General features: G+C 29.5%; 2 protein-coding genes across 2 annotated transcripts; both read left to right on the forward strand.

The window, feature by feature from the left end:
• The first annotated feature begins 2,810 nt into the window (after positions 1–2,810).
• LOC124913279 lies at positions 2,811–3,410 on the forward strand. The gene has a single exon (XM_047453874.1). It carries the CDS (start codon positions 2,811–2,813, stop codon positions 3,408–3,410), a length of 600 nt encoding a protein of 199 aa, XP_047309830.1.
• Positions 3,411–5,189: 1,779 nt separating this feature from the next.
• Positions 5,190–7,417, forward strand: LOC124913280 (probable serine/threonine-protein kinase PBL1). The gene is made up of 6 exons (XM_047453875.1): positions 5,190–5,229; positions 5,378–5,497; positions 6,329–6,547; positions 6,646–6,761; positions 6,865–7,125; positions 7,223–7,417. The coding sequence occupies exons 1-6, from the start codon at positions 5,190–5,192 to the stop codon at positions 7,415–7,417; spliced, it is 951 nt and encodes a 316-aa protein (XP_047309831.1).
• The last annotated feature ends 7,238 nt before the right edge of the window (positions 7,418–14,655 follow it).

The following is a 14,655-nucleotide window of genomic DNA, read 5'->3' on the forward strand; positions in this document are numbered from 1 at the left end:
TTTTGAAATATGAGTGAAAACTTAGTTTAGTTAAGGTCCTAAACTAACAATATGAACTTTTGGGCAATTGCTTGGTGAAGATATGTGTAACATCTAAAAGTCGTTTTCTCTCAAAACGTGCTCCTCCAAGGTTGTTTTCGTAGTTGAATGATCCATTTAGGCCCACTTTGATTATTATTTAGTGGACCATTGATTTTTTCCATGATAAATCGATAAAAGAAAATATTTGTGTTTCTTTTGGTCATATTTGAAAAAATGTATGACACTATATCTCTTATGTCCATCCTCAAATGTTATCTACTCTAAATTTTTTATCGTTTTAAATATAATATTTACATTTTATTTATCTTTATCTTCAAGACCTACCATCTATCTAAATGTAATATATTCAAATCTACGTCGCATTTTGTTTTTAACATGGTTATTATAGTAGTCATACTACTTCTTAATTTGGGCACTAATCTTAACATTCATTTGGACAAACTTCAACAAAATAGTCAAATGAATTAACACGAGGATAATAAGGGCACTTCCTAGTGTAACCAAAATGAATAAGATCCCTTCCCCATTAGGTAGGCTAATTTATTTCTCTCTTTAATTTAGTTTAGGCCACAAAGAGATTTGGGGTAAGGCCCAGCTCAGTATTTATATTCAGAAAAGAGAATTGTTTTATTTATTTATAGATCTAAGAATTGTTTTTATTCATTTAAAAGAATTGTCTTATTTATTTATTTAAAGAATTTATTAATTAATTTAATTTATATTATTATATATTACAATAATTGTTTTTATTTATTATTAATTTTTTTTGAACAAATTGGATGACCCAACCAACCGTAAACGCATAGCCCAAGACTTTGTTTTGTTAGAAGGATGGATAGATTAACTAGACCCAGTCAATATGCCCAAACTTTCTTATAGAATTTTTTTGTAACCCATATTTTTTCAAATAAAATAATCTTAATAAAAATCTATTTTGCATCAACCAGTGTCGTTCTTGAGATTTTTTAGGCATTATGCGAAAGCACGAAATTGGTGCCTTACGTATAAACTTCACTTGTGTTTCACTGTTCATCTTCAATAACCTTTCAATATCTATAAAGATGCAACATAAATTGTCAGTGAAAGTGACTTTTTCTTGCATTTTTAGATGCAAAATCATTGATAATTGTATTTTAATCATTATATTCCAAAAAATCTTTTTCAATACACAAAATAGCAAGTCCATTCAATCTATCTTGAAACATCGAAAATCTTAGATAATTTTTCAAAAATTTTAACTTAGAAAAACTAAAAATTCTTACTAATACATAACATATATAAAAAAATGGACCCCTTTTTGGTCCGGTTGCCTACTCATCCGGGCTAGGCCTGGCATCAACCAGTTATTTTTTCTTATCAAAATATTAATAAAACATATTCTATCAATTTTTGTTATTTTTTTTTTCTGAATTGTAGACTTTGTAATAGTCTATTGAATTGCTGGCGACAGTCGGAAGGAAGAATTGACAACTCATTATTTGGTATCTTGCCGGCCCCTTCTTATTTTAACATTGTTCTACTTTTGGTTATGTTCTTTAGCTGTTTGTCTTTTTTCCAAACATGGCAGACCCAAGGAAATCATTTTGTCCGTAGCCGGCAATTTATCAGGTCTCTCCTGTTTCTTCACAATTAAGCTCAAATTTATTCAAATTTTAGAGTTGAATTTTAAGGGTTTAAGTTTTCATACATGTAACATTTAAAAAAAAGAAAAATAACCATATTTGTTTATTTCTCTTGTATTCAATTTTCTTTAAAATAAAAATCTAGTTAATCCTCAATTTTTTTAATTATATAATTAAAATAGTATAAAATGATAGAGACTCATAGTTCAATGTTACATCTCAAAAACTAATATTTCTCATTGGTTTGATCTAAATGTTAGTTTGATTTAGCTTAATGAACTAACCAGTCATGATTATGTAACAATTGTTATAGTTGTTTTAGCGAATAATAAAATTAATATTTAAATATTTTACGAATAAGCTTGATAGAGTAAATAAGAAGAATAAATAAGACAGCTAAGAATATCAAACATATTTATCATTAGTGATTCAAATATGTTAGAACAAATAAGTTTAATCAAAATGAGCTCAAAATTTTAATATTTTAAAGTTTTTCATTATATAACTAAATTATCATAAATAAATTTATGTTTTTAGCAACAAAAAACAACAACTTATACATATGTTTTACCAGTTTGATTTAAAATTAAATATTCTAATAAAATAAGAAGTAAATAGTTAATACTTAAATAGTAGTAAGATGTAAATTTTAACTAATCTAAGAGTTTCTCTATATTTAACTTATTAGGTTTGTGTAAGATTTTAAGAGTTGAATTAATTTTTTTTTTTTGAAATTTTATCGTTTTAAAATTTAAAATCATAAAGGTTTAAGATTTAAATTAATTTTAAGGTATTATCTAGATTTAGCTAAAATACTATATATATTTTCGATATTGACCAAAAATAGTTTTCACTCATTAATATTAAACGGATTAAATGATTACAATCATGATATTTCAATCATACTTATTTTTCAACACGAATATATTTGTATATATTATTTCAACTAAAAAAAGTAAGAATATCAATAGGAGATATATAGCAATGATTTATTTTTATATAAAACATCACTTTCCAAATTAGATCATTTTTGTTTCTACCTTTATTCAGAACTCCCGCAATCTCAACAAGCCATTTTCATTCTCTAGACAACATCTATACACATTCTTTCTTTCTGGGAACACCTACATGAAACTAATTATAACCATGATCTTGACCTTCCATATTTGGAAGTCTCTAGCATCATCAACCAATGACTGCATCTTAAATATTCAATTTCCTTCTCAACGAAATGATTCAAATTGTGTTCAAGGTAACTGGGGAGGATTCTTGGAAGCAAATTGTTGTGTTGTTCCTTTTGATGGTTATCTACATGCATTAGGAGAAAGAGCCAACAAAACAGGGCAGATATTTCTTAATATGACAGAGCAAGTCAACTGCTTGGCTTCAATGAAAACTAAGCAAGATGATGTTCTCAATTGTGGGATTCAGAAGCTAACAAGTGGAGAAGGCGGTTGTTCAGATTATTCTGTAATAGATGTGATAAATAAGCTCGAAAACTTTGAGAATATGTTGGAGGAAAGTTGTGATCTTGGTAGCGATGATTTGTCGGGTGAGGCTTGTGGTTCTTGTTTAAGGATGTGGGAAGAAATGGGAGAGAAAGGGGAGGATGATATTTGTAGATTTGCAGTTCTTGTAACGGTAACTAGCCGTGGAATTTATGAGGAGAAATGGATCAAGGAACTTTATGGTTGTCTACAAGGGCAAAACCGCCTTTCTATGGGTAATGGAATACATACATTCTAATTTACATATCTTTTGCTTTCTTATATAGATTAGATTTGGAATCTAACTGTGAAAATCATTATCCTCTTATGAACATTGAAGTTATAATTTTTCTTTAGGAATAATGAATGTTAGTTGATCAAAGTTGTTGATACCTGAATTCATAATTGGTCGAAATAACAAATAAGGCCTTCTTATATTGGAGCCAATTGTAATATAGGATCCCTTATTTTAGACGGTACAATTTGGGCTCTTTATTTGGGAAAATTTCAATTTGGGATATCTTCTTTCGAATCATACAATTTTGAACTCATTATTAGGGGGCAATTGTAATTTGACACCTCCTCTTTCGAAACTCATAATTTGACTCAGTGAAAACCCAAATTGTGAGATTCGAAAGAAGAAGTCTCTAATTGTAATTGACCTCAATAAAGAGTAAAAAATTGTGATGTTCAAAATATGAGATCCAAATTGTAATTAACTCAAATAAGGAGTTTCAATTTGTTATTTCAAATTCGAAACAAATTATTATTATGAACATATTCGTTCGATAGAAGGGCCTATCTCAAGGGTATGTTTTATATGACCAATTCAATTAGAAGGTTAAATAAAGAGTCTTTTTGATAAGGCTTGAAACTATAGTTGAAAATGATGATATAATGAAATTATTAAAATCATTCCTATATATGCTTATTCTTCATATGGAGAAAATTATCCCTATAATCTAATTATAGATGGTATACCTAACTATAAACACATAACATATGTTCTACTCAATTTTACTTTAATAGAATTGGATAATCAATTTCATTGTATGTTCATGAAGTTATAATAACTACAACCAAATCGAATAATGATTATTTGTTTGAATCAAAGCTTTTTTCACTTTTTGAGAGACTTCATTTGGATGGTAAATTTAATGTTTTAGGTATTGCCAATTTTAAATTTATTGAGTTTTGTCATCTCAACTCCAATCTATTGCATTTCCTGGTTTTTAGATCTTTTAAATTGTGGGTTTACATGTTAATTGTACAAGATTCATGATAAATGTTTTTTCAACCTAATTTGCTATTTTGTAAGAGTTTAATTTACTATATTAATCATTGACAAACCCATTATACTTAAGAAGACTAAGTATAATGAATAAATATATGGACACTTGGTGTAGGTAAAATAAATTGAGATATTTAAAAATAAAAATTGTATTTGATGAAAAAATGAATTATTTGAGTTCTTTTAGTTATATGACTGAAATATTGCGTTATTTATTATTTTAAAATACAAATACTATCATTTAGTTGATTATTTAAATAATTTTGATTAATTATGTGATAAAGAATTATATAGATTAAATTGAAATAACCCTTCATGGTTTGTTTAAAAAAGGAATATGTTATTATATGGGATGTAAACTTAACTTAACTTTCTATGTGTATTTTTAATTTGTTTTCCATCATAAAATAATAAATAAGTCTATTGATATGTATTATAAATGTTCATTGAAACTTTAATTTATCTTATTATTTATTGTCTTATCATAATATAATATTGACATGTACCTTTATGTTAGATTAAATTCAACAATTTTTCATTGGACTAAATTAAACAAGTTCTCATTTAGATCTTATCATGTTCAATATTTGTTTTCCATCTTCTGGTTTATTTCAGATGTACAAGGAAGTGAAAAAAATATTAAAACCAACAGAAAAGGTAAATTTGATCAACTAGATTAATTTGTATGAGATTTTCTTTGAACATAATTTTATAATATATTTTATTTTATATTTATTTTTCAGATTTATGGATTCTAATTGGATGTTTATCGGGGATTGTAATAGTTGTGAGTATTGTATGGTGTATACTTCTTAGGAAAAAGGCGAAATCAAAATTCATTCCCGAAATTAAAGAAGAGGGTAAGCAACTTGAATAAAACAATTATTATCTCCAACTTTGGATGTAACAACTCTAACTGTTTTCTCCATTTGTAGCATCAAACCAATATTATTCATCCGTTGAACATGATATATGTCGGAAGATATCAATAAAAGAAGTTAATTCTGCCACCGACAATCTTAATGTTTCAAATTTCATTGGCCAAGGAATAGCAGGTATATTTTGGATTTATAGAATGATTTTCAAAAACGCTCAAATTTAAATAAGAGATGGATAAAAATATATATGCATAAAAAACATTGTTTTTTAAAATGTCATTTGGTCGTTTTCAATTTTTGGACTTTCTTCCATTACTTTATTTTTCACATTGTAATTTCTTGTTTTCTCTAAGGTCTTTTCAAATATAATCACCAAGTAGAAAGAAAAATAAAATAAAAAATACATTGACAACATTTCTAAATAAATAATTGATTTTCTTTGAAAATACCATTTCATGTAAAGTGATCGAATCTGTATGAATGAACATGAGATTAAATTAGAAATAAAATGTATTTAAACTTAGTCCTACCCTAATTCAAATTCATATACACCCAATAAAATATAATTGCTTCCCACACCCAGAAGATAATGTGCATATTTTAGAAATTATATTAAAGCATTATTAAAGTAAAATGTAAAATAATTTATAATTAAGTTAGAAAGTGGAAAATGTTGTAGTGAAAAATGTTGAATGGATAGATATCAATTTGTTTAACATTAATTATTTTTTTTTTGTCAAATTAGCAAACACCAAATTAAAAAGTCCCACTTTGTGAGGGTAAAAGATTTATGGTCTTTAAAATTTGACAAACCATACATTTGAAGTTTCACAATTTTAGGCATATCACAACTAATCATAGACATCTATCTTTAAATATAAAAGTTATTCATAAGATAATAGAAATACTAGATTTTTCTTCTTTTTTTTCCTAGATTGATTATTTGATATAAATTCCACGAGGAGTTCAATTTTCACAAAATCTTTCTTTCAATTTATTTTATATCAGGAAAGGTGTACAAAGGCCGATTGTCAAATGGGCAACATGTGGCCATTAAACACATATTGAACGATGGCCACATGGAAACTTTTGTTCGCGAAGTGACAAGCCTTTCGCCTGTCAAACATCCGAACCTAGTAGCTCTAGTTGGGTATTGTGAGGGTGAAGATGAATGTTTCCTAGTCTATGAGCTCTGCCATAATGGAAATCTCTCCGAATGGCTGTTTGGTATAATAAATTCCTAAATATATGAATTATCGTGAAATAAAATAAAATGTACATTCAATGACACAAATCAACTATCTTATTTTGTATTGATCAAATAGGTAAGGATAAGACTCTTACTTGGATCCAAAGGCTTCAAATTGCTATTGATTGTGCTAGAGGTTTATGGTTTCTCCACACATATCCAGACGGTTGCATAGTTCATCGTGACATTAAGGTAAACATCGGGTTATCTTTTATTAACCGTGCATGAAATGATGAACATAGAGATTTACATTAATGTGTGACTTTTACAATATTGTTTGATCGTGACAAAACAGCCAACAAACATTCTTATATGCGAGGATTTTCATGGGAAGCTATCGGATTTTGGTTTGTCCAAAGTCCTCGATATGGGTCTTTCCTACGTGAGTTCAGAAGTTAGAGGGACGTTTGGATACGTTGATCCAGAGTATCGAAATAACCGACGTGTAAATTCGTCTAGCGATGTTTACAGTTTCGGAATTGTATTGTTACAAATTATATCGGGGCAAAGGGTCATCAATATGGATCTGACCAGACCAATGTCACTTGACAAAAAGGTGAGTTTTCTTTGTCGAATTTGTGAGATTTAATAGGAAAGTTACTATAAATGAAACCAATGGAGTAAAAACTCAATGTATGGGGGAATTTTCTCAGGCAAGATTCTTGACAAGGGGAGGAAATCTGGTGGATTTTGCTGATGCTAAGTTAAATGGAGATTACTCAGTTGAGGCCTTTGAAATTGTGATGAAATTGGCTTTATCTTGTACAGGGCTAAAGCAGGAAAGGCCAGGGATGGAACAAATTGTGGGAAAGCTAGAGGATACTCTTAACATTTCCATAAAGTTGTAAATTTGATGTATTTTTTTATCTATACCAACACTGAGAGGTGTTATTAACACAATTGTATTTTGACATTTGTTCAGGAATTTGAGTCCTAGCCTCACCTATCAAAAAATAATGTACTCCAAATGTATTTGGAAATTGGAATTGAATCCAAATATGAGTTTTGACTAGAAAACATACCAATAAGTTATAAGTATATTATATCCATTTAAATAAACGTCCAAATAAGATACTTGACATAAATAAAAGTGTTTCCAAAACAATTTTCCGACACTAGATTTTCACACTTTGAACAAAAGAAAACCTAAAATCACCCATATTGGGAGACATAGAGTTGATATCTTAAATAATACAATTGTAAACCTTGCAAATAACAACTTTTATCACCATTTTCAAAAAACAAATTATTTTGATTAAAAGAAACCTAAAAGCACTCATATTGCGAGACACAGAGTGGATATTCTAACTAATGTTTTAATTCTCCAACAAGAATAATCAATATTATTGGGATTACAATACTTAATAACAAAGTTAAATAACACCCCACAAAGGTATTCCAGTGATAAGAGTTGACTTTAAAAAACAAAAAGTCATAGGTTCAATTTCATCTGTAAGCGTTTTGAGTTTAAGCGCAGAGTCATTGATGCGGGGTGTCATGCTAGTTCTTTTTTAATTTCCAAAAAAAAATAAAATCACAAAGTTAAATAACATATCAAAAACATTTGTTGAGGTCTAAGTTGGTAGCAAAAATGAGGGGTCTTTCATTGATCTTGATCCATTCGGGAGAGGAGATCCCATCCAATAATGGCTTGAGCTCATAGTTGGTACTTGATTCCCATCTTCATAAATAAGCAACTTTGTGGATTTAGTATTAATTCATTAATGTGTTTTTTTTCTAGTGGGAAAGATTTAACTTGCTGTAAGAATTATTTAAGCACATTATTTTTTATCAGATGTATTTTTTGAGTTTGGTGGACAACAACAAGATTTAGAAGACATAACATACTTATCTTTGAAGTACCAACTAGAGAAAATTTTTATTTGTCGGAGTTTGCACCATTTATTTGACTTCAAAATTTGACAGCTTGTTGGTAATTTGTGAGGCTACATTCTGAACAGGGAAGATATGATTTCTAAGTCTTCTAATTTCGACGAAAAATTAGAATTGCATAATTTGTATTTTTTTTATTTTTATTTGTCTTGTTCTTTGTTATTATTTGTCAAGATTGCTGTGTGATCTCAATGCAATTTATTAGTGACTCTAGTTTGGTTATATCTAAGTGAAACCATACTTATAAATTTGTTGATGATAGTTAATTATTAACTTGCCTGTTTGAGTCCCGTGATTTTTTTACTCTCAATTTAAATAGAGGTTTTAACTCTAAAACTTTTCTTATATTGTCATTTTTATTTCATTATGGTTCACTCATTTCTTATACATAATTAATTGAGAAATTATTTTGCTTTGATAAACATTTTCTCATCAAAGTGTTATTAGAGTTTGATTTTTTATTTAAGTATAAGGATGAAGATTAAGGGGCTTAAAGTGTCTGCCTAATTTTAATTTTATTTGACTTGTTTGAGATAAAAAAGTTTGTATCTTTTTGGTTATAATCTTATCTTATTGGAAGAGATAATCAAGATGAAGACGATGGTGAGATTATGTATTTTTACACTTGACAAAAACATGATCGAGTATAGAAAGTTGTTATCAAAATGGTGTTTACCGAAGATAACATTGTAGACATGTTGACAGGACAATTATTTAGGCCAAATTGGAAGATTGCATTGAGTTGGCGGGTGATTAAGGATTGACACAATTCCAGTTAACACACAATATAATTGAAATATTGGAAAGATGAAGACTAATGAAAGACTTATAAGTTGAGGTGGAGACATCTTGAGAGCAACTCTCAAACGAACCAAGAAGAAATCATTGTATTATCTTCTAATGTGAGAAGATAAATAAGACCTTGAGTGAGATTTCTAGTCATGAAATAGGGGCTAGATGGGAGACTCGATTAATTTGAAGGTGTTGATTTTATTACTTCTTTTGTTCTATCTTAATTATCCATACAATATGGATCATATTTTAGATGAATGAGATGATTGATTTGTCATCTTATTGATGAGATGATTGAGATCTTGAATGAGATTCCTAGTCATGAGAAATGGGCTAGATGAGAGGTTCAATCAATTCAAATGGAAGGATATTCGAGTTCTTTTAGAGAAACTATAGATGATCATTTGAAGCATTGATGAAGACAATTGAAGAGAGATAGTGAATCTTGAAATTATATTCTTGTATTGTGAGGCGTTTTTTGATTCAAGAAACTAGCAGATTGCAAGCTAATTTGTTCAAATAGAAGTATGAGGTTCAAGTTGGTTGAGTATGCAACATTCAAGGCAAGAAGGGTGACAAATACTTTGTTAGATCTTGAGTTAGAGAAAAGAGATTTCGTGATAGCCTAATTTATTTGTTATGAAGTAGACAATAAAAATTCGTCTTGTGTCTTCTTATTTTTCAATTGATATCTTATTTTGAGGAAGTAGACGATGGAAGTTCGTTTTGGGTGTCCTCAATTTTTGATAGATATTTGATTCTGAAAATATATACGATTAAAGTTCGTCTTGGGTCTATTCGGTATTTTGGTTTCAGTCGATTGTTGGACTTTAAAAATAAGACACTCAGTTTGTGGAAAACAAGGGTAAAAATTATTTTGACATAATAAAGAATTGTTAATTATAGTTTCCGCATATGTCAGTAGGTATGAACAAAGATTGAGAAGAGTTGTTGAATGTCTCTCGTCATTGAAATAACGTGGTTAACCAAATTTATTTGGTGTTATAAACTATATAATTTTATCTTCTAAGGAATTTTGTGCGTAAGTAGAGGTATAATGATTTATCTCGTGAATGACTCGAGCAGTGGAGATTGATGTGTGGCTCATAACCTTTTGATGGTGCGATATACGTGATGGTGGATATTGTTATTCTTCTAAGGACTCTTGAGTGGAAGTTGAGGTACGAGAAGTTATCTCATGAATGGCTCAATCAAAGGTGAAGATTGAAGTGTTGAACCCACTTATTTTTTGATGGCTTGACTTTTGTCAAAGTGGAAATTGATGAGTACGGCTCGTGTATTTCCTAAGGGACGTGAAATTCGTCAAGGTGAAGATTGTTGATTTTGTAATTTATTCATCACATCTTAATAAGAACGGTATTCGCCCAAGGTGGAGATTGTTGGGTTTGTGGCTCATATTTTATTAGAGTTTATATATTGTAATGGGTTTTAAGTTTTATTGGGCTTATGAGTAATAGTTCAGTCTTTTGGTTTTTGATGTATTCCTATAAATAGAGAAATTTAACCTACGGTTACTTGGACCTTTATTTCAAGGTAAATCAATAGAATGGACGACTCCCCGAGGATATAGACATTGTTGGCCGAACCTCGTTATATCTTGTGTTTTTTATTATTCTTTACCACTTTATCTTAATATATTATTTTATCGTGTGTTTAGATTAGATTTTTTTCTTAACACTTATTCGTATAGTGTTAATGCAAAAGAATTCATATGTAATTTGGAGTCGAGAAGGCAAGTCCCCATGAAAGTCAATTAACTGTTTGAACCCCAAAAAAATGATAAGGTTAAGCTCCAAAATTATATATTTTTTTATGGTATGAAAAAGTCTAAGAAATACCAACATGCATGATACACTGGTGAAAAAGGGGTCAAAACCGAGAGTTAAAACTCTCGGTTTTGACCCTATAACTTTCGGTGAAGACTCCTTACCGAAGGTTTTAGTAACCCTCGCCATCCCTCGGTATTGACACTCTCGGGACTTCCATAAAGAGAAAAACCGAGAGTTATATGAAAACTTTCGGGTTTTTCTCTTTGTGGAAAAACCGAGGGTTTTACAAGAACTTTCGGTTTTTCTCTTTTTGGAAAAACCGAGGGTTTTAAAAAGACCTTTCGGTTTTCCTCTTTTGTCGAAAAACCGAGGGTTTTATAAAGACCTTTCGGAAATATCCATCAAAACCGAAAGTTAACAATTTGTCAAGTGCTAATTCCGAAAGTTATATAATTAACTTTCGGAAATATCCATCAAAACCGAAGGGTTTATATAAAACCCTCGTTCTTGAGAAATGTAAAATCCGAAAGTTTATAGAAAACTTTCGGTTTTGATGGTTATTTCCGAAAGTTAATTATATAACTTTCGGAATTAGCACTTGACAAATTGTTAAATTCTTTGGTTTTTCACCTTCTAATGACCTATAACAATATTAATTTACCACATTTGATGTCTTTAAAATATTGCACAATCCATATGATCAAACATTACCTACATTCATAAGATAATCAAACATGAACATTCATATAGACTTCTCAATAATAATCAAACACAATCATAAATATTTTAACATGAAACACAATATTAATTTTTAAAATAGAACACGAAAATGATTATATTAGTTAGAAGTTAAGATTAGTGGGTTAAAAACAAAATAATTGAACAAACTAGGTAGTGTTAAAACCGAAAGTTATAAAATTAACTTTCGGTTTTGATGTGTATTTGCGAAGGTTTTAAATATATCTCTCGGTCTTGACCTTGATCAGAAGTTTTTTGGGAATTGTTAAAACCGAAGGTTTATTTGAAAACCTTCGGTTTTTACCCTTCCCGATACTTAGAAAAAAATCGGATTTTTTTTAATGTATGGTCAAAACCGAAGGTTTATTTGAAAACCTTCGGTTTTTACCCTTCCCCATACTTAGAAAAAAATCTGATTTTTTTTAATGTATGGTCAAAACCGAAGGTTTATTTGAAAACCTTCGGTTTTTACCCTTCCCGATACTTAGAAAAAAATCGGATTTTTTTAATGTATGGTCAAAACCGAAGGTTTATTTGAAAACCTTCGGTTTTTACACTTCCCCATACTTAGAAAAAAATCGGATTTTTTTCATGTATGGTCAAAACCGAAGGTTTATTTGAAAACCTTCGGTTTTTACCCTTCCCATACTTAGAAAAAAATCTGATTTTTTTAATGTAAGGTCAAAACCGAAGGTTTATTTGAAAACCTTCGGTTTTTACCCTTCCCCATACTTAGAAAAAAATCGGATTTTTTTTAATGTATGGTCAAAACCGAAGGTTTATTTGAAAACCTTCGGTTTTTACCCTTCCCGATACTTAGAAAAAAATCTGATTTTTTTAATGTAAGGTCAAAACCGAAGGTTTATTTGAAAACCTTCGGTTTTTACACTTCCCCATACTTAGAAAAAAATCGGATTTTTTTAATGTATGGTCAAAACCAAAGTTTATTTGAAAACCTTCGGTTTTTACCCCTCCCGATACTTAGAAAAAAATCGGATTTTTTTAATGTATGGTCAAAACCGAAGGTTTATTTGAAAACCTTCGGTTTTTACACTTCCCCATACTTAGAAAAAAATCGGATTTTTTTAATGTATGGTCAAAACCGAAGGTTTATTTGAAAACCTTCGGTTTTTACCCTTCCCATACTTAGAAAAAAATCGGATTTTTTTAATGTAAGGTCAAAACCGAAGGTTTATTTGAAAACCTTCGGTTTTTACCTCTAAAAAAAAATTGGTCAAAACCGAAGGTTTACAAATAAACCCTCGGTTTTGGCGATGCGTTTTTTTTTTAAAAAAAGGTGAAAAGTCAACAAAACTTAATTATTTAAAACATATTAAACCAAACCAAACAAACATAATAACAATAATTCATAAATATTAAAACATAACGCATAAAATTAAATATTAATTGTCATAAACCCATAATAAATCCATAATAAATCTACAAATTAATTATTAGATGGGGTGGAAGGAGGGGGTGGTTGATTCAGTCGACTCCTCAACAACACAAGTTCCTGTTCGAGATTCTCTAATCTCTGAGACATTTCGGCCCGGTCCGCTTTGATTTCACTAAGCAAACGACCTCTTTCGGCATCCCTTAATCGGATTTGTTCCATTTCCAGCGTCATCTTTCTGACCTCTTCCTCACGTGCCGCAATTTCTGATTGTGTTATCAGATTCTGGTAACACGGATGCAGTTTCTCCGGTGTTTGCCGAAGTCTCTTCCATGTCGAATCACCCATATCCTAAATGCATTTCAGATATATATATGTATATATATATTAATCAAACAAAATAACGTAAACTAACATAAATCTAGATCTATAATATATATATATATATATAAACTTAAGAAATCTAAATCTTACAATAAACAAAACAAAAAAACAAATCAAACAAATTACCTGAAGAGAGGAGAAGAACCCGCGGCTTGGAGGAGGCAGGCGGCGGCGGCGGAAGAGAGAGAAAGGAGAAATGAGTGGAATGAAAAAGAGAAGGGTTAGGGTTTGTATTTATAGAGGTTTAGGCTGAAGGTTTTCATAAAACTTTCGGTTTTTATATTATTCAAAACCGATGGTTTATTAAAGACCCTTCGGAAAAAACCATAACCAAATTTATAATTTTTTTTAATGAGCAAAACCGAAGGTTCTTTGTAATACTTTCGGAAATGAAATTTTCAAAAAAGGCAAAACCGAAGGTTCTTTGAATAACCTTCGCAATTAAAAAACCAGGGATTTCAAAACCGAAGGTTTTTACAAAAACCTTCGCAATTAACCCACATCCAACACTTAGAATTTTTTTGAGTTTTTTGGGAGGGTAAAAACCGAAAGTTCTTTGTAGAACTTTCGGTAATAATTAATAAACCCGAAGGTTTTTCACCTCTCTCGGAATCTATTTTTAATCCCGAAGGATTTGTTCCTCTCGGGAGTATTTAGGAGAGGTTTACAAAACCTTCGGGAAAAACCGTCGGTAAAGGTCCTTTTTTTACTAGTGATATGAAGCAAAAGTACATTTGTTTTTTTAACATATTTATTTGAAACATTCTAGTTGATTTTGGAATTTTTTTATTCAAACTCAAATCATCTTATCATATATTTTTTTTATCACAAATCACTTAATTCATTAATTAAAATATAATTATTTTTTTTTATAAATTTTAAATATAAAATAAATTTTAGTAATTTCAAAATTAAAAATACAATAACATACATTTTATTCAACAATGTCTTTAATAAAACCAACTAAAAACCACAAAATAATTAACATCAAACTATAAGTAGAATAATTGAATATATATTTTTTTCACAAGAACAAGTTTCTTTTATAAATTGGAATGCACAATTCTAGGGTTTTGATGTCACTCTAAATGATAAT

This window comes from Impatiens glandulifera, chromosome 8 (assembly GCF_907164915.1).
Source record: "Impatiens glandulifera chromosome 8, dImpGla2.1, whole genome shotgun sequence".
In the NCBI taxonomy this organism is placed as follows: Eukaryota; Viridiplantae; Streptophyta; class Magnoliopsida; order Ericales; family Balsaminaceae; genus Impatiens; species Impatiens glandulifera.

Excerpts from the sequence above, each read along its gene's own strand:
- LOC124913279 (XM_047453874.1), top strand. The coding sequence starts at position 2,811 with ATGATCTTGACCTTCCATATTTGGAAGTCTCTAGCATCATCAACCAAT.
- LOC124913280 (XM_047453875.1), top strand. The coding sequence starts at position 5,190 with ATGGATTCTAATTGGATGTTTATCGGGGATTGTAATAGTT. Across the intron at positions 5,230-5,377 it reads TATCGGGGATTGTAATAGTT|CATCAAACCAATATTATTCA; the intron begins GTGAGTATTGTA and ends CTCCATTTGTAG. Across the intron at positions 5,498-6,328 it reads CATTGGCCAAGGAATAGCAG|GAAAGGTGTACAAAGGCCGA; the intron begins GTATATTTTGGA and ends ATTTTATATCAG.